At 38.1% G+C, this 27513-nt stretch overlaps 1 protein-coding gene and 1 long non-coding RNA gene across 2 annotated transcripts in view; both read right to left on the reverse strand.

The window, feature by feature from the left end:
- Positions 1-13441: 13441 nt before the first annotated feature.
- LOC128311153 (uncharacterized) lies at positions 13442-19946 on the reverse strand. Its single transcript, XR_008289204.1, has 2 exons — positions 19471-19946; positions 13442-16103 (listed from the first exon to the last, which is right to left on the reverse strand). It is a non-coding gene; the product is annotated as an uncharacterized LOC128311153 (long non-coding RNA).
- A 530-nt stretch (positions 19947-20476) lies between these two features.
- Positions 20477-27513, reverse strand: part of HAO1 (hydroxyacid oxidase 1) — a 45421-nt gene continuing 38384 nt past the window's right edge. The window contains exons 6-8 of the mRNA XM_015073863.3: positions 22744-22902; positions 22563-22632; positions 20477-20706 (exon numbers count right to left, since the gene is read on the reverse strand). Coding sequence (XP_014929349.1) covers positions 20636-20706; positions 22563-22632; positions 22744-22902 — 300 coding nt within the window. The 3' untranslated portion in view covers positions 20477-20635. The remainder of the gene's footprint in view (positions 20707-22562; positions 22633-22743; positions 22903-27513) is intronic.

A 27513-nucleotide genomic window follows, 5' to 3' on the forward strand; every position in this document is an offset into this window, starting at 1 on the left:
GGATTGTATTAAAAGTATTTTCTACCCTCGCACATTATTTGTTTAAGCAAATCAATTTATTTGTAAAAGAAAGCAATTGTTTAAATAAAAACTAATCCTGGCTCCTAAGATATCCTACATTTAAAAATAATAGTATCTGAATTGGTCAGTTTTTGGTATAATGTGAACAGTTACATCATCCACATTTTAATGATCAAAATTCATTATAGAGAGTGGATTGTATTGTCATTTAGTGGAATCCTTGAGTACATTTTGAGCCTGAATATTTATCTGTGTGAAATGCCTTCAGAAATTCTTTCTGGTAGCTTACATTATACAAATAAATGAATACACAGCTCTGAATGCAATGCCTTTCTTTTCAAGCTCCAAATTACACTTTTATCTGTCTTCCTGGAGCCATACATTTGTTGCTACTACCCAAGTGACTTCTTAGCTACAAATGGAAGAATTCAAAGCTTACCACCTATGACAGAACAGTTACTGTATTGAATTTATGATGCCAGGAGTAAAGGTCAATGAAAGGGGGAGGGGAAAAGAAAAAAATCTGAAAACTCTCACAGCACTGAAGACTATTTTGCCAAAATAACATTCATTTCATCAGTGGTTTGATCACTACTTCTCTTTAGATCCTTTGTCCACTAATATGATTCTTGGGCTAGCTACAATTAATTCATTTAACAACTATTTCTTGCATGTCTGTTACATATGCTATGTTGCTAAAAACAAACTTAAGGAAATAGTTGTGAACAGAAAGACAAAGGAACATTTTAGGGAGGATACAGATAATAAAGTTGGAAATTATGCACAGTAGGATCTGAGTTGTGATTGGTGTCTCCAGGAATACAGAGGAAAGGCAAATTCTTCAAAGGAGGCTCCAAACCAGGGGGCAGGGGTAGGGTTTGTAAGGAAAAAAATTACGAGGGCATGGGCAGTAAGTCATTTGATGCCTCCTGACCAGGTTGATGGGGTACATGGGAGTAAAAGAAGAAAATATGAGCAAACCCTAAAAACCTAGAAGTTGTGTAGCTTTATATAGTCATGTAATTAAAGCTTTCCCATGTGGGAAGAAAAATTTTATAAAATATGAAGACTCAGTAAAAAAAAAATATTCAAATCTCTGTTTAACTGATCTGTAGGTATCTAATTGAAGTAATCCATTGACACTAAGTGGGAACAGAGGGAGCAAAAGTAACTTGGAGAAAATTCTATCCCCAAATAATATAATTAATTTGTTTTTAATTGGGGAAAATATTTTGCCATAAGACTGACTTATGCTAGACAACTAACCTCTCATAGAATGTTGTCAGTTGAGTGAAAAGCAAAGTGCGCTGAACAGTCTCCATACCTTTCCTAGCTCTGAGACGGTATGCACTTGGAGGTACAGTGTGATCAGACTGATTTCTGATCAATGTTATTTTAGAAATTGACACTAATTTTTACTTTTCATGAATTTCCAGCAACAGATGTGTTTTGCACATTTAATCTTACTATTTCTTGGCATAAAAAGTTAATTGTTCATAGAAAAATCCATTCATTCATTCAACAAATCTTTACCTAGTTCCCATATTGTACCATGACCCAGAATCCTCATTTGGGTTATGCAGTTGGGTAACTGCTCTCACCAGTCATATAAGGTCTGAAGATACACATAAAATTACTTAACCAATGACTTAAATGCTTAGGTAAGCTCTCCCTCAAATCTCAAGACCTATAATGAAATGATGGCTAAAATGTCACAAATCCAGCCTTTTTTTTTATCTGTACCATTTTTAGGATAGAGTTTCAATAAATATTATTCCTTTAACATGCTATAAATTCACTTCTCTATTGCTTCAAAAGCTTAGTCATAGTTCTATGGCTCTCAATTTTAGTGAATTTGTCCATCCTCAGCCATCAGTCTTTGCCCTTTCAAAATATTCACACTAAATCATTCAGAAATAGCACACCCCTATTTTTTTCATGTATAACATTTTGTTGTTGCTATTGTTATGTCCCCTTCTCCTTTAATCAGATCTCATTTCTCCCCTCTTTATGCAAAGACCATTTTGATGTTTAATTGTGGTGCTAAGTTGGCAATAGGCTAAGGTACAATTTTTGAAGAAGTGCCCTGATAGTTTAAACTCATGACCAAACAGTAACCAGTAACCTGGCTGATATTTAGAAAAGGTTTGAGAATTACCAAGAAGCCAAACCCTCCATTGTTTTCTCAAAGAACAAAGCAATGTTGGATGCCCATTTTTTTTTTGCATGCCCCTATAATATTCTGCCAGATAGTTCTTTTGTTTTTAAGAGACAGAGAAGGAGCTCACATGAGTGGGGAAGAGGGGCAGAGGGAAAGAGAGAGAGAAGATCTTAAGCAGACTCCACACTCAGTGCAGAGCCTGACAAGGGGCTCAATGCGGGGCTCAATCCCATGACCCTGAGATCATGACCTGAGCTGAAATCAAGAGTCGTTCATTCAGTTGACCGAGCCACCCAGCTGCCCCTCTGCCAGATAGTTTTATACCTATTTATCTGGCAACCATTTCTCAGATTCCCTGTGTCTCCTAAACAGTGACACAAAGTAGGTTGTCTGAGACATCCTTTTATGTGGATAATGGATTGCTTCAGGAAGAAGGAAGCACTCCTATAATAAATCCTCTGGGTGGGTCTGCTCCACAAGGGTTTTGAAAAGCTGAGAAAAATAACACAAGAACCAAGTGTGAAACGTGAAGCAGTTGTTACTGCCAACTCACGAAGTCAAAAACACTCACGCCATTTACCAAATATACCTACTCTAGTTAGTAAACTGACCTTCTCACTCACTCTTTTATTTTTATAAACCAGGAGGAACACAAGAAAAAAATACTCTCATTTTTATGCTTACAACCTAAGGAAAGAATGCAAGAAAATGGTACAGTTTGCAGATTTTTCAGTATTTACTTTGGGCAGTTATTGTTAACTCTTAAAGGTTAAATCAGAAGAGATATAGGATTCCATCAATCTTGGGCAGTGCTAGAGAATATTCAACTCCTGTCTTCACCACATATATGTGATATACCTTCACAGTTAGACACCACAGCATCATGGGAAGCAGCATGTTGAAAGGAAGTCACTGCTGGCCGCAGCTGCTTATATACCCTCCCCCTATAATATCTATAGGTATTTTGTTCACGTACACTCTGTGAATTTCTAACTTGTGGGTTGGTACCTAATTCCTTCAAGCGTTAATACTCTCTTCAATGAATCTGCTTGTGAGTCTTCCATAGGGCTGAACCTATATGCCATAGCTCTTATGTCTCACACAACAAAGAACTTTATGTGGAGGATGAACTGAATACCTTACCTGAAGTTCCTGCCTTCAATCTCCCATCTAAAATAATCACTATCAATACATAGTTGTTGCTTTGAGAACTGGTTATAGGAAGTGACAGTTGTAGGGGACACAGCTGAGCTCCACCCAGAGGCCCTCGAGTTCCATGTTCCCTGTCTGTATGCCAATCCACAAGCTGCTGTGGGCCTTGCTTCCTGTGGCATGAACTTGTGACTTTCTTCAGAAGGCTGACCTTGGACTTCTAGAGCAACTTCGCTGTTCAGAGAGCCAGAAATGCCTGGGAATTTGTATCCTTCAAGTGGGACCAACCAACCCAGTTTGCTTGAGACCATTTCTCAAGATGTGGAAATTTCATTGCCAAAGGCAAGAAAGTCTCAGGCAAACTGAGATCGTTGGTCACCAAGTACAGCCCCCATACCACTAGTGGGCAGTACTTAGCCCATATCTGACTAGTGGAGGAGTTTGAAAGCCCAGGTCCCTTGCCTAACATTGGTACAAATATTCAGGCATAATTAGGTTCTAGAGTTCCTTGCAGGATCCAGGTATCTTTCCCTTTATGTCTTATTCCCCCTCTCTCACATCCCCATGTCTCCTGGGAGCACTTGCTTTATAAATCACTTACATCTCCTCCTCATCTCAGTGAAACACTTCTGGGTATCCCTTCTGAAGAAACCTGCCTTTCTGTGAGTGTTAGAAAATCACCGGATGTTCTCTGTATTGAGGGTTGCTGGAGGGGAGGTGGGTTGGGGGATGGGTTAAATGGGTGATGGGAATTAAGGAGGGCACTTTTGGGATGAGCACTGGGTGTCATATGTAAGAGATAAATCACTGGGTTCTACTCCTGAAGCCAAGACTAAACTGTACATTAACTAACTTGAATTTAGATGAAGAAGAAGAAGAAGAAGAAGAAGAAGAAGAAGAAGAAGGGAAAAGAAAAGACAAGAAAGTAAAAAAAAGAGAAAAGAATAGAAGAAAAGAAAAGAAAAAAGAAAAGAAAAGAAAATCACAGGATTTGTCTGTCATTGGCAGACAATCCTCAAGGCAGCCAAATTTCCTTTTAGCCAAATCTTCAAGCTTCCTTTCCTGAACAGAAACTGATAATAGAGATATTATATTATATATATATATATATATATATGTATATAATATATATATATAATATATATATTGAGATATATTATATATATTGAACTATATATTTAAAGGCTCCCCTTCACTGATTTGCTCTCTCTTTGAACCATCAGAGTTACCATATGATGAGGAGTGATTTGCAAAAAAAAAAGAATACCTAATAATAAGGTAGCTGTATATCCTGCATGTTTGATTTAAGGAAAAGGGTTTCCCTTTCAAGACCCTATGAATGTACAAGGTTCAAACAAAGTGCGGGGCACTAATGAACAGACTCTGTTTTCCTGTGCAGGGCCCCTGGACAGAATGACTTCATTCAGGGCTACCGCTCGCGCATGGAAAGTGTTGGTAAAAAATCCCACAGAGTTCAGACGACCTTTTCCTAACTTTCGTTTTTTTTTCCCCTGTTTGTCTTTCGGGTCTCAGCCAGGGATAACATAAATATTCATCAGCTGATATTTGCAGTAGCTGTGAAGTTATGAATGAGGCCATGCGGCTTCCCTCCTATCCCATCTACCAAATGGCAGCTTCTCCACTCAGCTCCCAGCCAAACGACACTTTCCAAAATCCCCAAAGTGTACTAGTAGGCTTTTCAAATTCAGTCTTTTTTTTCTTCTTTAATGCTCAAAGCAGAAATGCTGTCTGCTTAACGTTTACCCTAGGATTATAGAAGAAGAAAAAGAAAAACATTACTTTGCCAAGCTTGAAACTTTCGGGTGCCTTGACATAACAGGCAAACGTGTTAGTAGCTCAACGTACTGGTAGCATATATATCAACAGTTATGATGGTGGCAGGTTTCCTTTTTATATTAAATACCAGACAGATACCTGAGACATGTATTGTGTGAAGAACAGGGAAAATAACCATAGCTTTGATCTGTTTCTGCTGCTTTGTTAGCCAACCTGGGCAGGTGTTGGAGAGAGATGCTGGAAAATACTTGTGAATGAAAATTTTAAATAGGTCCTTGACGTTGAGATATAAAAACGTGAAAATTGTGCCTGTCACAGAGCCTGGAATGGAGCTGGTCTTCCTGTAATCCAGATTTCCCACCAATCAGCACTTCACACTTCAGAATCTGTTGTTGTTGTTTAATCTTCTGGATTCTCTCACTCAAATAAAACCTAAGTTGAAGGTGAGTTGTAAATGGATACAAGGGACTATGGCAGCAAATAGTCCATCGATGAATCATCCCCCAGTGGTTAATAAATATAAATAAAACATGTTTTTATAGATATACATGTCAACGTACAATATTCTTTTTTTTTACTTTGGTTATCAGTGTGTTGTATTCAATACCCAACATTTGGTCTGTCCTTGTCTCTATAGAAATGTTACCTACATATATGCATTAGCTGAGTTATTCTAGAACACGAGGATCATTTTTAATAAGTGTTACTCCAAGTGCTGTACTTGGAAGAATCTTCTTGGGAATGTTCTCTATTTCTGAATTTTAAATAACAATTGCAGACCAAAATCTTCTATAATCATGGTTCTGTATTTTTGTGTATTCAGCCATCTTACCCACACCTGACAGTGGAAATAATTGTCTAAACCACCACACCATAGAGCTGAAGAGCAGGATCTCAGGTGTTCGAATAAGGACCAGATCCCAGTCTGGCGAGAATGTGACTGGAACAGATACTTATGGCTGGATTCCTATTTCTGCCTTCATCCTGGAGTCTAGCCTTGCCAGGGCCAGAACAGGAGCCAGAGGCAAATGCTCAACTGTATTCTCCCTGGCTCCAGCCCTTACCAGAGTAAGACTTGATGAGGAGCTGTTGGAGGGAATCAAAGGCAATGAACTTCTGCAGGAAAAACTAGATGGTAGACAGGAATGATAGATGGTCACACTTGCCCAGAGACATTTGGGAGGCCAGATGAGTTAGAGCAGGCAGGAAAGCCTCTCCCTTCATCCATTCCCCATTTTGAGGATTCTGACCTTGAAGTAGCAGAGAGGAGAATTAGATGTTTATCTTTCTCTATGAAACTCTTTTTTTTCAAAGCACATCAAATTACAATGTCAAAAAGGATTCCAACTAGTTACTCATTATTCTTATGTCATCAGGGCAGAATATAACCCGATTCGATAGTGGCCTATAAAATCTTGTGTACAAGTGATTCCGTGTTTTGATTTTGGTCACAAGCAAGCAAAGGTTTTTGTTTATTTATTTTTCTTCATTCTTAAAGGACCGTTTACCTATTAAAAATGACTTCCTTGGGTTCTAGCCTTTCTTTCATCCCTCTGGATTCTCCAGAAACACTGCATTTTTCCCATCAATACTTCATCTGTTCAGGTACACAGCTAGGATTTTCAACAGTACGAGAGAACCTCAGATCAGTTGAGGTATATCATAATATAGTTTATATTGTTCCACCCATGGACCCATGTAATTTATAATCCAAACTGGGAGGTTCTGGGAGTGAATGGAGTATTTACACTGGGAGAATGAGTATAAAATTGGGACTGTTGTGGACAAACTGAAGCATATGATCACCCTGTGAAGCATAGAGTCTTCTGATTCTCTCTACTTATCTTCAGTCTTCACTTCTGTTCTCTGGATAAGGAGTTGCTTTCCTATTAGGAGATTTAATGCCACTTTATTTGGCGGCTATACTTACTCATCCTGCATCCCCCTGAAGTTGCTTTGGGAGATGTCATCCTCTTTCTGTCTTCCCCTTGATGATTTTAATGATTTCTAAGGCATATCACATAAACAACTATGTGCTCTTCCTGCATGTAGGGCCAGTACTATCTAAAGAAAAACAGATTAGGGGCACCTGGGTGGCTCAGTTGGTTGAGCATCCGACTCTTGATTTCAGGTCAGATCATGATCTTGCAGTTCATGAGATCAAGTCCTGCATCAGGCTCTATGCTGACAGCGTGGGATTCTCTCTCTCCTTTTCCTACTGCCCCTCCCCTGCTCATTCTCTCTCTCTCTCTCTCTCTCTCTCTCTCTCTCTCTCTCTCTCTCTTTCATCTCTCTCTCAAAATAAATAAATCAACTTAGGGAAAAAAAGAAAAAGAGAAGATCAGATTATTTTCCTTTCTTCTGACAGACTACTTGGTGTATACTAGACAGCCAACTGTTGGTTCTCTGTACTGAAGTATGCTTAGCTCCTGATAGCAGGATCAAGATAATTAACAGCATATAAATGGCCCTTGGACTACTTTCATGGGGTCAGTGTCCACAGATGTTAGAAAAGGACACCTTAATAGAATGACAACTTCAACACATTGGTTTGTGCTCCACGATGCCAGCTGACTTCTATCTCCTCTGTGGTGAATTCCTTTTACTATTTGGCGATCTTGAAGAATCACTGTTATCTCTCTTGCTTCATGCACTTCCTTCAGCATTGTGATGTGGAAAATAAAATTGTGCCACTTCAAAGTTTATTAATTATTTGAAATAACAATTACCTGAAGTCTACAAATATTATTTCAACTGATGAGGAGTATTCTGGCAGAGATTTGCATTAAACAAGTTCTTAAATTTCTTGCCATTACACTTTGATTTATTTTGTTATTAAAACTTTATCAATGGGGTGCCTGGGTGGCTCAGCTGTTTGAGCGTCTGACTTCGGCTCAGGTCACGATCTCACAGTTTGTGAGTTCCAGCCCCGCATTGGGCTCTGTGCTGACAGCTCACAGCCTGGAGTCTGCTTCAGATTCTGTGTCTCCCTCTCTCTCTCTGCCCCTCTTCCACTCGCTCTCTCTCTCTCAAAAATAAATAAACATTAAAAAAATTTTTTTTAACTTTATCAGTTATCTCTAGCTCTGGGCTACTGTTAGTTGACTGACTTTGGATTAGTTGTAATCCTTCTGGGTCAACTTTCTACACTAAAAATGAAACGGCTGGATTTTTAGCATTCCACAGAATTTTAGTTCTTTATTATATATTTTTCAAAATGTTTATTTATTTATTTATTTATTTATTTATTTAGAGAGCACACTAGAGTGGGAGGGGCAGAGAGAGAGGAAGAGATGGAATCCCAAGCAGACTTCATGCTCTTAGCTTAGAGCCTGACATAGGGATTCATCTCACAAACCATGAGATCATGACCTGAGCCGAGATCAAGAATTCAACGTTTAATCTGCTGAGCCACCCAAGTGCCCCATTTATTATATTAATTATAGACATACACAAAGTGTTTATGGAAAATACCTGGTTTCACAAAAGTAACTAGACGTCTTTAACATAAGACTTGAAATACATTAATAGGCAGATGTGTCTTATTAAACCACAAGACTCAACTTTAAGTTTATATGATTAATTTATGAACTTCAACAATAAAGCAATCAAGAAGTTAAATTTGCAAGACTGGACACACTAGCTCTGAAATAACATGTTAAATTTCCATCAAACATTCTGTGGTCTTAAACTGACAGTATGGTTCTGGATCATTGACGCATGGTCAAGCAAACAAAGTAACACACTGCTCACAGTGGGATTCGAGGCAATCTCTGGCCTGCATCAAATTTCCCAGTTGCCAATTGATTGTGTACCCTTCAGATGTCATAAGATTAAGGTCAAATAACTCATATGTTTCCTGTTTCTATTTTTTAATTGAAATATGACTATAAAACATTGTTAATTTGTAAAGATGTGCACAACTTTAGTGCATGCGCACACACACACACACACACACACACACACAAAGAAAACAAAGTGCCAAGTTGAAATCGAATATCAGATAAAAAAAACAATCTTTTGAGATAAGTATGTAACAAATATTGCATGGGATAAACTTATACTATGAAAGCATTTGTTTCTAAAAGGAACACTTATTGTTTTGTTCCCAATTAAACTTCCTTACTCTGGAAACAGTAGGAATTCTTTTCTTCCCTCTTCTCTGTATTGTAGCATTTGAGGTTCAGTGTGGCTTTATGTTCCTACCGGACCTTTTCTCTAACCATGTTTGTTTGGTCAAGGAATGCACAAGTGACCCAATTAGCATTCTGCTCTCAGATAATCTTGAATTGGAGCTGGAACAAGAGCATGAATTCTTCTTGATAGCAGAGCCAAGAGATGTGAATCTAGTGAGCAACAGGTAGCCATATGACCCATCATCTGGAAGTTGCCTATCTGTAGTGAGAAAGCAATAAAGCCAACATTCTGAGAGAACCAAAATGAAAAAAAAAAGCAAGAGGAGTCCTTGTTGCTTTCAAATTCCTGGACCCAAGTTTTTCAAGGCTGAACTGTACTCATGTTTTTCCTGTGGCTTGGTGTTTAACACTTCCTATGATTTAGTGAGATTTTAAAAACCCCTACTTTTGCTTGACCTAATTCAAGTTGTGTTTTGTTTTTTCCAATAGTGTCATGAGTTATAAAATCTCAATGGGACATTTTTAGGATGATTAAGCAAAAATTCATTTTCTCAGAAGGACTAAATAAATATTAATTACTCACCCTGTTTTAAGGTCCAACTATTGCATGATTGAGATATGGCACACCTGCATCACCTAACTTATTTGGCTATAGAGTCATTATTCAGAGTGGATCATAGGGCTTGCCTACTAAATACATCTAATATTTGGCCACATGATCTGACATATTCCAAGCAACTCTAAAGTTCTATGACTTTGCAACATTTCAACAATTTATCAAACTCAGTTTGGTAGTTATTTATTATAAAATGTGATAAAAAATTTGAAATTATGAAATATATCCTTGAGAAAATTATACTTCTTAATTGTATAATATCTCCTGTTTAATTTCTATTTTGAAAATCAAACACAACTTCACAATAGCTATTCATGATCATAAAATACATGTAAAATCAGTATTCTTAGAATTTTCCATTACATACTTCAGTTTTAAACTTCTAAATAAAATTTCACTAAGTATTTGCTATATCTGATGCCAAACACAGAATGTCAGAGTTGGTTCTAAAAAAAAATCTCTATAATATCCCCAACAAATTTTCAATGATTAATTTAACACACATTTATCAAATACAATTCCAAATAGTGTGCTGATAATATTCTACCAAAAACAAGACAGAGAGATTCTCTGCTCTCATGGACATGAAAATTTAGCTTCTAGCACTATTTCCTCATGATTTTTCCTTATTGGTGTTTGTTTTGTACTTAGGACAATGTGGCATAAGTTTACCCATGTATTTACTTAATAGCATGTAAGAAAGTAAAGATTATCATGTCAACCCCAAGACTGTGGTACCTTCCATAAGCATGACTTGATGTCCAGACATCTTTACCATATTGTTTGCTTTCCCCTGAATGCACTCAGTGTGGCAAGATCTGGAAGCAATGCTACGTGAGTAGAAAGAACACATTTGAGAGATACTGTCTATTGTTCTTGACACTGCATTTCTGTCATACTAAAGGGTTAATAAGTATTACAGTTAGTGATAATAGAACTCTGACCTCTCTGAGATGAATATTCAAAGCACCAAAGAGCAGTGCAGAAAGCAGTGTGCCATAACAGAAGGAGGTCTCTGTCACAAGCCCAGAGATCTGGATGGCATCCCTTACTCCAGTATTCATCATGGCATGACCTCAATGTTCAGAGAAATATCTGATGGCATCTAGGGTCTTCTAGGAAATTAAAGATTATGTCCACAAAATTCCACTCTCCTAATGCTTCACACCTTTCACATAAAGCTAGTTAAAAGTTTTTTTTTTAATAACATATTGTTTTGGTAACTGATATGTTATCATGTGATAGCCAGTAACAAGCATAATTATTCATTTTACTGAACTGCTTCAATAGCAGACAAGGTATGATTATGAGCATTTTCTAACAGGGTCCCATATTTCTCAGTTTCATTCTTAATTCTTAGTTTGGTGGAAGCAAAAATGTAAATGAGTCTATACTAGAAACAATGTTGTCTCTTATACTGGATTGGACCACTGAGAAAACATGATGTATGCTTTATTTCTGAATGAGAGTTAAAAAACTCAGAAGGGTCAGCAGCCCATAACATAAATTGAAATTGATATGGAGAATTTGATTCTTGCATGATGCGAGTCTTCTCTTGTTGTTGCAGCTCTATCATCTCTCATTCCCCTCTATTGGGCAAGATAAAAAATATCCCAGGACCTCGTGAACCTTCATCATCAGGAAGGTTTGGATAAGCAACAAGAATGTGAACATTTATGAAAATTACTAGAGACTACATCATCTTAATTAATTCATCATATATCATTATTAATTAACTTTAAAAAATATGTGTTGCTACGTTTTTACTTACCTGAAGTCTTTGAAGCATTTTGTAAGTAGGGGTGCTAACAGAGAGGATATTTAGAGGCAGAGAGAAGCTCCTTAGAGTAGGCATCTCAAATGTAGAGGCAGTTTGGGCATGAACCTCCCATGCCCTTTTAACCATGCCCTTCCTGTGAAAGAGCCAACAAGGAGTGTCAGGCTTTCCAAAGACCTTTCTTTCTATGTTTATTTACTTACACTTGCATCAATAAAGGATGGACAAGAGGTGGCAAAAGAAGTAAAAGCCAATCAAATCATGCTGGATAAATTGTTAACAGACCTGGAATAAGATTAGCCAAGAAACATTTAGCTAAAATAAGGTTTTGGGGGGGGAAATCTGTGGATTTCATTTAGATTGTGTTTACATGACAACAAAGCATCTGGTCAATTTAGTGGAAAGTAGGCAAATTGTTTATGCAGTTGTGCAGACAAAACCACCAGTTGATCCAATGATTGCATTTTCAAAGTTATGGATTCTGGTTTTCATATACACTGCCTTGCCATAATCACGGATATTTAATAATCACATAAATTAAAACTTTTCTTCTCTTTTGCAGATTAACAGTTTACTAATGCCTGAATCTTCTAATATTTTCTTGGTTTAGAAGGTTGTTGCCTTTGTGTGTGTGTGTGTGTGTGTGTGTGTGTGTGTGTGTGGTTGGAGTGCTGGAAATAGTGAATGTTAACCTTACTCAGTTAGACTATTGAAGAATATCTTAAAAGAGTTTCTTCCTGACTGCTTTTTTAGTGCATTTAAAAAATTACTCTTTAGGGCGCCTGGGTGGCTCAGTTGGTTCAGCATCTGACTTCAGCTCAGGTCATGATCTCACAGTCCATGGGTTTGAGCCCTGAATCGGGCTCTGTGCCAACAGCTCAGCCTGGAGGCTGCTTCGGATTCTGTGTCTCCCTCTCTCTGTGCCTCCGTCGCTTGTGCTGTCTCTCTCAAAATAAATAAACATTAAAAAAATAATAAATAAAAAATAGAAAAATAAAAAATCACTACTTAAAACAGGAATGTTCACATTATAACACATATTAAATTATTGTTATTTAGAAATTCTCAAAAATTTAAGTCATTGCTTATTAATGTTTAAAATAAGAAGCATTGCTATAATGTTAATTAACATTGAAACCAAAACCATATTCTTGAATGTGTTAAACCTATTGTCTACTATTATTCAGAAATTTTCCAAAAATCTGAGAGGTTTGCTCATTAATATTAAAACCAGATAATCTGGTATCAACAACAATAAAGGAAAATCAGAACCAAAGTGTGTTCTTGACTTTGGCAATGCTACTTGTTCATATGGCAAAGAAATTTGTGCTCCTGGATCAAGAAGATGCCAAATTTGCTTAGAGAAAGACTCCTTATTAATGCCAATTGGCTATTTAGGATACTGGATTTTGTCTACTCTACAGGACATACTTCACTATGTCTAACAAACTTTGTTCATTCCTTTCATATTCCCAAGACATCAGTCATTACACTACAAGGCATATATTCTTATTACTGTTATTTTTATAATAGCTTACATATATATATATATCATTCCTTACAGCTTAAAAGGGAGTCACTATTCATTATTACATCTTATTGACTAGTAATATTACTATTCCACCTACAGTATGAAAGTTAACATTCAAGATTATTTTCTCAAGATATGCTCGCTATTGGCTGGGTTGGGCCATAAATTCAAGACTTTAAAGCAAAATTCTTAGGATCTTCCCATAAACCACAACTGAAAGATTAATAAGAAAAACAAAACACAAAGCTGCTTCAGATCAAAAGAGTATTTTCCTTTAAAATAATTTAAAACAATATTACATTTATTATTACAATTGATGCCCCTGCCATATAGGTAAGAGCTACTTTAACAGTTTATTATTTAATTGGGAAAGCTGCATTGAAAAGTCCTTATATCACTTGCCCAGGGTAACAAGGTAGCAAGTTTGGTCCTGAGTCTATTAGATAAAGTTTCTTTGATGCTTCAGGTTGTTCTGAATGTCTAGATGTATTCAATCCAGTATGGAACCAATAGGCCACATGCGAATACTTAAATTTAAATTAATCAAAATTAAAGAAAGTTGAAGCATTTAATATTGGGTATATTTCAAGTGTCCAATAGCCAGCCATATGTAGCTAATGGCTATTATATTAGACAACACATATATAAAACTTTTTCATCCTCAGTGAACATTCATGGAGTAGCCCTGGACTGGATAATAAAAATCTTTAAATAACTTTGTTTTAATGGAACAAATGTCCAAAAATTTATAATAACCACTGATATTACTATTGTTATACCATTATTGGTCAAGCTAACATAAAAATAGAGGGCTGTGCTGTAAAAATATGTTAATAGTTGATATTGGTTGAGTTGGCTTTTTCACATTTAAATTAAAAATAAAACAGCATTCTAGGCATAGTTCTATTTTGTTTTGTTTTGTTTTAAAGACAGAGAGAGAGAGAGAGAGAGAATGGGAGAGGAGCAGAGGGAGAGGAAGAGAGAGAATCCTAAGCAGGCTCCACATTAAGCAGTGTGGAGCCTGATGCAAGGCTTGATTCCACAACCCTGGGATCATCACCTGAGCCAAAATGAAGAGTCAGATGCTCAACTGACTGAGGCACTCAGGTGTCCTGGCATAGTTCTCTTTTTAAACTGAATCATGTGATATGTCACATTACCTCACTTGAAACTATTAACATTCATAGATAAGGAAATAGTTTTTCAGACACCAGGCTCTGTTCTGTTCTGTTTTGTTTTGTTTTGGGAGGAGGACACAGTAAACAGCAAGGGGAAGAAAGCCAGCCCATGTCCATTTCTCCACATCAGATTCAATGCCAGGTGGCAATCCAAAATGTCTACAAAAAGCAAGTGTGATCCCAAAATATATTCATCTTTCATTCAAATGTAAAAGCATGCAGCAGAGTTTTAAGCACACACAAACTCAAGGAATATAGCTATTTTTGAAAATACAATTTCCAAAAAAAATGCAGGAAACCAAGAACACGTGAATCAAAGTCAAGAACCAAGGAATGTGGAAGCTCTGAATACTGTAGTAAGTATTAAACCCATTTCAATGAAAACTGATACATTAAAAGAAAATTAAAGGTTGTTTTCCAGGCTCCTGAATACCTTCTCCACAGGCTTCATGCCAAAGGAGTTTCATTCACCCTGCAGCATGAGTCTGGCTGCCGTTCATTCAATGCCTTTTCTTCCTGGGCACTACCAGCTGTGAAACTGGTAACCTATTGATAAATATGTTATTTTTTTTTCCAGCTGCACCTGTACTCAATTCAACAATTTTGGAAATTATTGTTACATAGGAAGATGTTTTCTATTTTGATGGTATAAGACTAATAATATATTAAGAAAGTTGAGAGACAAGGGAGAGAAAAAGAGGATAGTAGGTATAAGAGGATAATTTCTTCATTTTTTATAGCAACAAGTTGACTGATACTGTCTACAAATGAAACATGTGTATGCCAGAACAAAAAATTACTCCAACCTGTTAAGTTTTTCAAAATTTAAAAAATATGATGAACAGGCACTTTTATGCTGCATTTATTTTTTGAAAGAAGCATTTACCTTAATTTTAAGAATTCTTTTCAATTTCACTTTCTCTTCTACTAAATTCAGGTACAACTAGACTGAATATTTTACTTAAATGTAAAATGTATTGTGTTGTCCTATTCTATAGAAGCCATTTCTATCTATCCAACTGCTATTTATTATATGGGTACAGCAATATCTGAAATAGTACTCACCTAACATAAGTAACAATTATCTCTACATGGTAAAATATATGATTCTTACTTCTACTCTGTTGAATTGTTTGAAATCCTTAAAGATTTTTCACCAAAAAAATGTTAATTTTCCAAAATAAATAATATAAAAACAAAATACATATCAGAATTTGTTACCTTATGTCTCCTGTTAATAATTATTATTAATAAGACTTTCAATGCCAATTTATAATCCATGATCTGTTCTCACATAGTTCATCATGCTATGTCTTCATTTCACAGCTTTCATTCTGCTAGGTCACTCAGATCTTCAGGATCCTAATCCAGTGCTTTTGGGCAGGTTGGCCCTGACCATTTCATGAGGTTAGTAATGAGGCTCTAGCATATAACCAGAAGCATATTACCATAAACAACTCGATCAATGAGAAGATCCCACTCTTAGAAACAGACTGAGGAGTTTGACTGTAATGGAAAACAAATCAGCTTTCAAGATGGATGATCTAACCAGAGAATAACAGCTGAGAAACCAAGTCAGAATCTCTTCCCCAGTGATGCTGAATCAAATGAACAAACAAAATCAAATTCACTGTTTGCTTGAATTCAGCCCTTGTTTTGACATTATTCAGGGAAACACAATTCTTGATTTGTAGAAGATCCTGGAAAATCTTCAGCTGAACCTATGCTCATTATCTAAAATGATATTCAGAAAAAAAAATCAGTGGAGAAACAAAGATAAACTGGATAAAAATAAACATTTCTTATTCCCCCCAACCAACTATGGGCAACCACATTAGGGAGAAAAGAAGACAGCTATTGCTCAAGTTAGATTTGGATAAAGACAGGAAATTGCATCTTTTAAAATAGATAAGATTTCCCATCACATAAACATATAATAATAGCCTTCCATCATTTGGGTTAACATTTATATTACCTAAAATAAACTCTCATCATGATGTTGTTCTATTATTGGCATGTGACAGAGTGCGTGTTGAAGCAAATGTAAGTTCAGAAAGCATCCTCTATCTTTATGTTACAAGAAACCTTCAGATTTTCCTAAACAGACAAACTTTGTTTTGTTGCTATGCAACTGACATGTAATACAGTCCATCAGACAGTAAATAGATTATGAATTTTACAATGAAAAGTCTTTTCTCCCTGTTCGAGAACAAGCCACAACTTCCTTTCATGCTGTACTAATCCACCACAACCCTCTAAAGCTGTTTCACAAATGCTAATGTTTTGGCAAGATAAATAAATGAATGAATAACACAGCAATGACACAGATGCACTTTGCAAACTGCACGCTAAGAAGCATCAATACCATTCAATTCATTCCTATAGGACCATGAACCTGGGCTCCCCAAGCCTGGTGGAGAGAAGGAAGTTTATTTCACACCCACAATCTTCCAGGGAGCAGAATCTATGTAAGCTTAAACAAAAGAGATTCTGGGAAATTCTGCTGGCAGGCACCCATCAGCGCTACATGTCTCAGGCATGACTCTGTACAGGGGCATAAGAGGCATTTTAGCCATGAGGGAAACATTTGTGAGGACAAGATGTTACAGGCGTTGAGATCCTGTGACTCGTGGGCCAGACATGGGCCGCAACCATGTTTAACATGACCTGCTCAATGTTCAAAATGTTAAATAGTCACCAACATTTAAAATGTTTATGTAACAACATAGATGTCTAGCTCCTTTCTTGAAAAACCAGAAAATAATACTGTGCTTATATTCAGCTGGAATCGGCTTTCAGCAGAAAAACTGCAAATAACCCAACCAAGTAGCCCTAGGAGAATGGAGAGACAAATCATGGTAGTTTCTACACTGGATGTACTACAGGGCAATAAATAGAACTAACAGCTGATATACTCAACAACACGAATGGACTTCACATACATGGTGCAAAAGAAACCAAAACAAAAAGCATACACTGTAAGGTTTCACTTATGCAAAGTTTAAGAACAGCCCACACTAATTTGTGGTGTTGGAAGTTAGCATAAGTCTACTTCTAGCAGAGCAGGTACTTTTGGGGATGATGGAAACATTCAGTATCTTGATCTGGGTGGTAGTGGTGGTGGTAAGGGTGTATATGTAAAATACATTCACCTATGCACTTAGGTTTCAACCCTCTACACACCTCACTGGAAGCACTTTCTACCTCAATAAGGAATAAGATTCAACAAAAATAATCGATTGGCTAAGGAGAAGTTGCCCTTTATAGGTGGGGCGTGGTCCACATCCAACAACTGGCTCATTACATGATGTGCCTGGCAAATCTGATTTGATGCTTCCTTCTCGACTAGATGGGCGGTTCTCAAGGTGTGCTGCCCAGAAGAGCCGTATCAGCCTCACCTGGAAGTATGTTAGAAATGCAGATTTCCAGCCCCTCCCCAGACCTGCTGCATCAGAATCTATAGGCATGAGGCCTAGCACTCTGTTTTTTTTTTTTTAATGTTTATTTATTTTTGAGACAGAGAGAGACAGAGCATGAACAGGGGAGGGGCAGAGAGAGAGGGAGACACAGAATCCGAAGCAGGCTCCAGGCTCTGAGCTGTCAGCACGGAGCCCGATGCGGGGCTCGAACTCACGGACCATGAGATCATGACCTGAGCCGAAGTCGGACGCTTAACCGACCAAGCCACCCAGGCGCCCCCTTAGCACTCTGTTTTAATCAGTCCTCTGGGTGACTGTGGTACACTGTACAGTTTGAGAAATACTACTCTAGAGCACCATACACATTAAATTAGTGACATTCAAGGAAAGCAGGGTTGGCCTATATTCAACTATCCATTCCCTTTGACCCCTTCCCAACATATTTCAGAAAACTCAGAACAGAAATGTCATGTGGCTTCTTCAGAGAACTTCTATCAAGTTCATGAAACAAATTCTCAGCAGGAGACATGCAACCAACATGCTCCATTTCTGTCTCAGCCATCAGATAGCTTTAGTGTTAGTATTATTACACCTGGACTGGAGACACTCTCAAAGGAAAGTAAAAATGACTTTGTATCTTTCTGGTAATGGAAATAATATATACCATAAAGGCTTCAGTGATATTATACCTCCGTAGGAAAATTGAAAGTCTACATTCAAGTAGGTAGCATGGCTGAGGAGGTCATAAAAGTGTCCAGAAATTCAAAAATTAAGACCACGAATCCCCAGTCTCACATAAGTTGCATAAAATTTTCTTAGAATGCCATGTGTGGATCTCCATTTGCTGGGAAAGTTATCAACCTTTTATTTTCACCTCTCGGCCACATACTATGATGTAGTCAAAGTAGACATTCTTTGCCGACAGCAGAGGCATTTCAAAACCAGTTGTGGGAATCAAAGAGGTGCTTATTATATGACTATTAAGTAACATTAATTGTACAGGCATTAAACAGTTACATGATATGACAATGATATTCCTTCTCTGCATTTGGAGAAAATATTGAGGGGTAATTATTCCTTTCTATCAGATTAAATGATTCTTTTTTATCAGACTAAATCAATAATTTTAGAAACAAAGAGCTATGACATTCCATCATAGTATTTGGGAATGGCCCAGCATTTAAAGGGAGAAAAGAGGGAAGGAGAGAGAGAGATTCGAGAATAATAAAACAAAGTGATAAAACATAACATAAAAATCGTAGTTTTAGTTAGTGATTCTATCCATTGTTTCATTTACTATTTCACAGGGGTTGAACAACCAGGGAGATGGCAAAAAATTAAATTTCAAAGTTATTTTGGCTACCAAGTTTACCACTAATCTGCCAATGCCAGGTTTCAGGAACAAATTTAAAAGTCACATGACCAGGGCTTCTAGAGCGCAAGGCCAGTACAGCTGCACAGTACCTCTACACTCAGAAGGGGGCCTCACACTGGGGTTTAATGCTCTGTGGTTGTTGGATTCAAATTCTTAATAATTTTACCTTTGAGTTTGTGTCTTATAAGTAAAAGTCATTGGGACAACGAAACGTGTTAGGGGCTTGGAGCCTAGAATCACACAATGTCCCATCTCCTGCCATCTGCCCACCTCCCCTAAATGAGTCCTTGGCAGCTGGCTCACCCACCTGTCAGTGACAGTGCCACTGTCCACCTCTGGCTGGGTCTTGGGAACAGGCATCGGAGAGTCAGAGCATATCACAGAGCAGTGTTCAGGCACCTGTGAGGGTCTACACTTGCTCTGTAAGTAACCTCATACCCAAGGAAACAGGACATTAAATAGCAAATAAAGGATACCACGACAGGTTAAGAGAAAAATTGTGGAAGGAAAGAAAGGACATTTTCCTGCTTTTTGAGCAAGGGCATCACATTTTCATCTGGCATAATCCTCATAAATTATGCAACTGGCCCCGCTTATGACTCTAAGTGGAAAAGAAGCAAAAGAATAAAGAAGAGCTAGAAGGTATAAGAGAATTAGTGGGGGAACAGGGCAGTTACTAGGGTTCAGAGATTAAATGGTTGAATTTCATCTTGTTATGAATAGACCAGATACACACTTTTCAAAATGCTTTATTTTTTTCTGATTAAGAAGATAGATATATATATATATGTGTGTGTGTGTGTGTGTGTGTGTGTGTGTGTATATATATATATATATATATGTCATAAAATATTCAGATACCTGCAGGCACTGAAGATGTGAACAGAAATCTACGTTCAAAGAAGTAGCATAAGTCAGGGTGTTAAAAAGTATCCAGAAAGTCACATATTCCCACCAGCTCAACCCAATTCTATCAAGGGCTACCTCCTCCGTGTTGGGAATCTAAATCTCCTGTTTCTCCTGGCATGGTCCAACCTTTTGAACCTGAGCTTACAACTTAAGAACCCGGCTTAAGGATATCTAAACACAATGCAAATTAATAAACAGTGAGATCATTATCTTTTTACCTCAGTGGTAGCTACCTCCAATTTTACCAAAGGATATCTTTTGTTTTTCAGCACTTTAGCCTGCCAGGGGATGACGTTGTCTAAGCACATTTTCAATGTTTTCTTTTTAACAGTTAATATATTTCCAGGATGCAAGTCCATTTCTTTCTAAAAGGTTCCTAGGACACCCATTGAAAAGTCAAAAGCAATGAGCTCAAAGGGATTGCTATTTTGTTGGAGAAGAACGACACCCTTTGTATTGAAGTGGGGATTGCAGACTGTGGTCACCCTCTGCACAGTGTCTCTTTGTCAAGTAATACATGCCAGAAAAAAAAAATAATACAGATGGGAAAATATTGTGCACTGTCAGATCTTGGAAACGGCCAAAGGATTTTTCCTCACCAATGTCTTGTCGATGACTTTCACGTTCTGGCACCCTGAGAAAATAATGCATACATTTAATATGACATGAATGCAATAATAATCAGGCAGGTAATCGTTTTCCCAAGGAATGTAAAATTTGACAAATGTAAGGTTTATGATTCAAGGTAGGCTTGCCAAATCTTATGTGGCACGAGACCATTTTTATTACCTAAACAGTCCTTAACACAAAATGACTGGCACATATTTTTATTAACACAAAGAGTATATTCTTTCTGCCACATTTAATAGAGAGTCGGTGGCTGAAAGCTCTCTTTTAGGATATGTCTGCAGCAAATTAAAATGCAGAGTGAGGATTCACAGAATGGCATGTTGCTCACTGAGGCTGTGTCCACACAGGCTCAGCACAGTAGGAGTAGACCATTGATCTCAGGAATTCTATCCATGAGGACAATCTGGGTGACATGGATCACAGAAAAGGAAACTCTCATTTACCTTTGGAAGTTGATCATTGGACTCAATGTCATTCTTTGCATCTCAAGGTCCATTCTGAGTCAGATTCAAAACAGCCACTAGTAATAAGGTGATTTTTTTTTATTTTTTTACTTATTTCTTCAGCAAATATTATTTAAGTGCCAGGAGCTGCTCTAAACACTGGGGATGCTGAATTGAATACAACAAAGATCCCTGCCTCATGCTTCTTGTATTCTACAGAGCTAAAGATAATACATGATGCAAATAATTTAAAAAGTAAATGAAACGATAGATGGTTTCTAGAAGGTGATAGGTGCTGTGGGAGAAGAATGAAATAGTAACAGGGAAAGGAAACTGGAAGCTGAGCAGGTGGGTGGAGGATGGACTGCCATTTTACATAGGGTGGTCAGGATGTTGAGAAAAGGTGATCTAAGTTATGACTTGAAGGACGTGAGGCAGTTAGCCACGTAGACACCTGGGAACAGCATCTGGAAAGATGGAATGGTCACTGCAAAGGCCTTAAGGCTGAAACATGTCTGACATAGGGAACAGCAGGAGGTAAATGTGGCCTGGGCAGAATAAGCAAGGGTGACAGCAGGAGTTGAGGTCAGAGGGGTGACACAGGTCAAGCTACATAAAGGTCTTGTAGACCATTGTAAGGACTTTGGCATTTACACTGAGTAAATAAACCAAGAGCCATTGGAGGGTCCTTATCAGAACAGTGGCATGATCTGAATTAATGTGTAAAGAGATCACTCTGACTGCTCTGATCAGGGTGGGAGGGTGAGGTAGGCAAGCACAGACAGACAGACCGACCTGCAATATCAAGGGGAGAGAGGGACTGATTAGAAAGAAACACAGAGGAACTCTTGTAATAGCAAGTGAGGTTAGGTTCTGACAACATTTTGCAGATAGAGGTCCTGTGGATGTGAGGGTGTGAGGGAAATGAGGAGTCAAAAATAACTCAAGGTTTTTGAACAATGGTATTAACATAAACTGAGATTGGAGAGTCTGCAGGTGGAGTAGTTTCAATAGGAAAAGTTTGTGGTTTCATTTGGGACGGGTAGAGTTTGAGATGCCACTTAGACATCCCAGTGAAGGTGTTGACTAGCCAGTTAGATTTTTTGTTCACGTGTTATGAGATAAGGAAGAGTATAGTGTAGGCTTCACCCTTCAGGTACTCACATTCGCCAACATATCCCTGGTGAGACTGTCAAAGATAGAGGCTTAGCGACTGTTGCTGGCTGTGTACACTGAGCACTTCCTCTGTTCAGAGGATTCTGCACTAGAGATGTAAACATGGAGCCAACTTCAAATTTAATTACAGCCCAAATGATTCCATCTTCTTCCCCCTCAAGTTTACTTCTGTCCACCAAGGAGCCTGGCTTAAAGCCCATAAGAAGAAAAGAAAGTTGAAAAGGAGAATGGCCAGTCTTACCACTCAGAGCCATGGCCAATCGGAATTCTTCCTTTAGGATCTCAAGGATGTCTTGAACACCTTTCTCTCCCTAAGCAAGTAAAAAGATACAGATCTTTGGGGTAAGTCAGTCTGACTTAATTCATGCATTTATGTCACTGTAGTTCTGTTTTATATATTTATTTCTTCATCCTCCAATTACCTGGGACGCCAAGCCCCAAATGATTGGCCTCCCCACAAACACAGCCTTGGCTCCCAGGGCTAGAGCTTTCAGGACATCGGTGCCTTTCCGAACACCCCCATCCAGGAAGACTTCCACCTTCCCTTCCACAGCCTCCACGATTTCTGGCAAGGCATCAATCTGTAGGGAGAAGTGGTCAATAATGTGATGGTATGCATGTTAAGTTGTTACCGAACTCAGTCTCCACAGCCATTGACCATCTGACAGGATTTAGCGTTAAAGAAGCTAAGCAGGTTTGGAATCAACACTAAAATTTTTCCCTCCTGAAAGAGTAGGGTGCAAATGTTAGTAAGTAAAAACCAACTAAATTTTCAGTTGAGTGGCTTATTTTTATTTCAAAATTGAACTTTTTTCAATTTTTTTCAAATTTAAAGACCATGATTTAATAAAATATAAGCATAATTTTAATACATGTAATGACCTTTTATAGCTATGCTTTATAAAATGTATAAAAACAAATGAAATATCTTGCTCATGTAAATTATTCTGTATATTATTTACCTGTTGAAAAACAATTGTTAAAATTAATACTTAATTGTCCGTGGAAGCAGTGGTACATAAAAATGCAAGCAGGGCTACTAATGAAAAACCTAGTCTCTGATTTCCTCATCCAATATATTTTGCATCTAGCCATCTATTAGGGAAATCTCCATGAAAATATTTTTCTTGCTTTATTTTTTATTTGTTTGTTTATTAATTTATTTTATTATTATTTTCTAATGCTTATTTATTTTTGAGAGAGAAAGAGAGATAGAGTGCAAGTGGGGGAGGGGCACAGAGAGAGGGAGACAGAATCCCAAGCAGGCTCCAGGCTCCGAGCTGTCAGCACAGAGCCCAACACGGGGCTCGAACTCATGAACCGTGAGATCATGACCTGAGCCGAAGTCGGACACTTAACCAACTGAGCCACCCAGTGCCCTTCTTTGCTTTAAAAGGACCAAGACCACATGCACCTTGAAGGTCCTCATCTGGATTGGCAATTGATGATGGACTTATATCAGCACCAAAGAACACAAGAGACTCATAGAGGTTGATCTGGTAGATGGCAATATTGTTCCTGATCCTTCACATCACTCTGAAACCACTCCATTTCCAAGGTAACTTTGCAGTGTTTCCTTCTAAAGGAAACAGAGTGCACTTGCCTGCTCCTTGACATTGGCCTTGGCCTTGCAACTTACTTTGGCCAATAACATGTGAGCAGAGGTGGCAGAGTGCCATTCCTGGACATAGACCTTAAACGACCTCATACATTTCAACTTTCTCTGGAACATGTGCCACTTGCCATGAGAGGAGAACCTCCTGGGCAATGCTTTCCCTTTCCTGGGGCCCCAGAATAGATATTCAGGAATTCAGGAAGCAAAGCTAGCCCAGCTAAGCCCAGCTGGACATGAAATTTGGAGCACAGCCACCTAACCAGTACCAAGTCCAGATCAGCAGCCTGCCCCCGCCCCCTTCCAGTTGACACAAAGTTCATGGGAATAAATGACTGCAGATTTAAGTCGCTGAGTCTGGAATCTGTTGTCTCATAGTATTATGTGGTAATAGCTAATACAGTTGGCTAATAGCCAATATAGTTAGTAGCTAATAGCTGATACAGTTGTCTATTTTTATGTAAATCTTTGCACTTGAGAATGCAAACAATTCACAAGGTGACCTGTAGGCCAAAATCTGTAGAAATAACCCACATTTATTCCAAAATATTTAAGTATAAAATTAAGCCCAATCCACATCTAAAATGTATGCTGAAGAAGCTACCATGTGTTCGAGCGCAGTTTTCCTAGACATAATTGTACTGAAATCACTCAAAGCCTTTCCCACTTTCCCCCGAAATTTTAGAGGCTAAACTTAAATAGAGTTTTATGTAAAGGGCTGAAGACCAAACCCGGCTACACATTTGGAGGAAGTGAAGGCAACTTTTGGCATGCAGCCCCTAAGTGTTTGGCAGGTAATGTGATTTTCCCCTTTTCCTTTTGGCTTTTCTGCCTTGCCAAACATGCTTTGGATCCATTTACATATGCCCCTTTACCTATACATAGTCCTCCTTTTACAGTCAGGCAAGTTACATCAACATATAAATGCTACAATTTCCAAGAGATGATGCAAGCTATAATTAAGTGTATTTCCCCATTTGAAACCAAAACCAAAGAAAAATATTAGCTAGCTTGGGTTCAATACACATTTTCAAAGTCACGCAAATCAAGTCTGTTTACGTTATTTCCAATGCCCAACCTGGCCTAAAAGGAAACTAATAAGGATACTTAAAATGTGAATTCTGGGCTGTATAACGGAACCCAGATTGGTGTTTTGTGTGTCTGTGGACAAGGATGTTCTATCCACTGCTGAGTTTTTCTGTCTTCCCCCTTTTTTCTTTCAGTGGCTACAGTTCTGCTGGGTATATATTTCAGAGAATAATTCTGATCAGAGGAGATCAAATAAATAAATACAGTAGACAAATCCACTATTTTATGACTGTTATGTTTCCTTTTTTCAGCTTATTACACATCTCAGAGACCATTCATTTTGGCTTTTCTTTCATTAGTGGTTCTTTAGACAACTAATTGTGGGCTCACCTCTGGTGGGATTAATCTAAGGGAAAATGTGGTAAAATCCCAATATACTTGCTAACTCATCCATCCATTCACTGGCTTACTAAACACTTTATTGAGGACCTGATTTATTCAAACCAATATGCAGATGGTCTAAGGGAGCCAAAAAGAATCCCACAGGGTTGTGACTCACAATGAAACTTTTTCCCATTCTTGCCGACGTCACACTTTTCCAGGATGTTCCCTGTCCCACAAAACTTCTACTCACAGGGAGCTCTCACCTTTCTATCTTCCCACAGCATCCATCAATATACTCCTGATGGCTGACATTTGGGGCATGGAACCCTTTAAAGGTCTCAAACCAAAGCAATTGAACACAGACAAAGCATATAAAATCAGAGCTGATTTAGTTAAAAGCAAAAGAGCCAGAGTTCACATTACTGTCTGGAAATATTCCTCTGACCCTTTACCCCACTCTACTCATCATACATCATACCAGGAAGCCCTGGGTGGGGTTTCTACTAAGTGTGTTTAGGAAATCACTGGTTCCTATAGGCTTAACTATTTACTATCGCAAGAATGCCTGCAATTATTTTCCTCCCTAACTTCATTTCCTTGCAATGTGACATTTCGATGGAATATAGAGAGAATAGAATAGAGAGAAGCTACAATGTGCCTATTCTAAGCTTCAGTCTGAAGAGGCCTTACATGTCTGTAATTACCCCCTAGGAAACCTGCCATCTTGTGAGAACCAACCTACCTAATGTGAGACAATGCAGAGCTGTCCCTACTGAGGCCACCCCACCCCAGCCTGTCCTAGTCAACCCAGCAGCTGACCACGTGCATATGAGTGAGCCCAGCCGAGACCAGAAAAACCTCCTAGCCAATCTCAGCCCAAATTTCCAACTCACAAAATTGTGACATGAAGGAACATGAAGGAATTTTGGCCAGTAACTTTCCAAGTGGTTTGTTACACGGCAAAGGCTAACTGATACATCAGCATATCTCAAAGGTAGAATTACATGGATCCCTTTTTAAAAAAAAAATATCTTGGATCTCATAGAACGTGCTCAAGGACTCAATTTTGGAAAGACTTGACTTAACAACCCAAATATTATTTTATGAAAATTTTTTGTAGATGAACATTTTCACAAGAAAAGAGTGCCATATATATATATATATATATATATATATATGGAGCCCAACTCAGGGCTTGATCTCCCAGCTGTGAGATCAAGACCTGAGCTGAAATCAAGTGTTGGACTCTCAACCAACTGAGCCACATAGGCGACCCAAGAATATTTTTAAGCTTAAGGTAGTTTAGGTCCAGTTGGCATCAAAACAAAAATGAAAAATTGAAAAAAATGCTTCTAGAATTCAAAGACTCCAGAGAATCTGTTCTTGGACCCCAGTTTGAGATATTCCAGTACAATGGGTTTTGAAAATTGATTTGATGCTGTCATTTTGATCTCTAATTACTTCAAGAGGAAGAGCAATCTTTTTTTTCTTTCTTTTCTTTTCTTTTTTTTTTTTTTTTTGAGTGAGCTCTACAGCCAATGTATGGCTTGAATTAACGACCACAAGATCAAGAGTCACGTTGTCTATCAACTGAGCCAGCCAGGTGCCCCTCTTCAAGAGTGATGTTGGCCACATTATTACCTTGAGTGTAAGGACATTGGCCTAAACTTAATTTGTAACTATTTGCTCTTCATCTCAAAACCTACACACTGAGGGAAAAACATCTTCAGTGTAAGCTGAATCTAATCTCACATTTCTCTCACCACCATGGGCCTTAAATTTGCTCTAAAGTATGAGGCAAAAGTCAAGCAAGCATCTCCTCTCTTGCACACAGCATGTGAAGGGGAGTGTCATTGTTTTTTTTAAAAGTCTCAGAGACCACAGCTCAAAAAGCCCTTTTAGATAAGTTTCCATATCCCCTCAGCCAGAGGGAAATAAACCACACCATTTAGATATTTTCCCCTTAAAATCTAGTTAGATTTGATTTCAGTAGATTTAGATTTTATTTTTAGAAAACAAACTTAATTTGGCCTGCACACTAAGACTATGTCTTCATACACAAGAGAGGCATAAATCTGCAAAAGAGCCTTGAGCTGTGACCAGCTTCTCCTCCCTACCCAGAGGGGGTCTTCATTCTCCACCTCCCTTTCCCTGCAGGCAACATTTA

The sequence above is a fragment of the Acinonyx jubatus genome, chromosome A3, assembly GCF_027475565.1.
Source record: "Acinonyx jubatus isolate Ajub_Pintada_27869175 chromosome A3, VMU_Ajub_asm_v1.0, whole genome shotgun sequence".
In the NCBI taxonomy this organism is placed as follows: Eukaryota; Metazoa; Chordata; class Mammalia; order Carnivora; family Felidae; genus Acinonyx; species Acinonyx jubatus.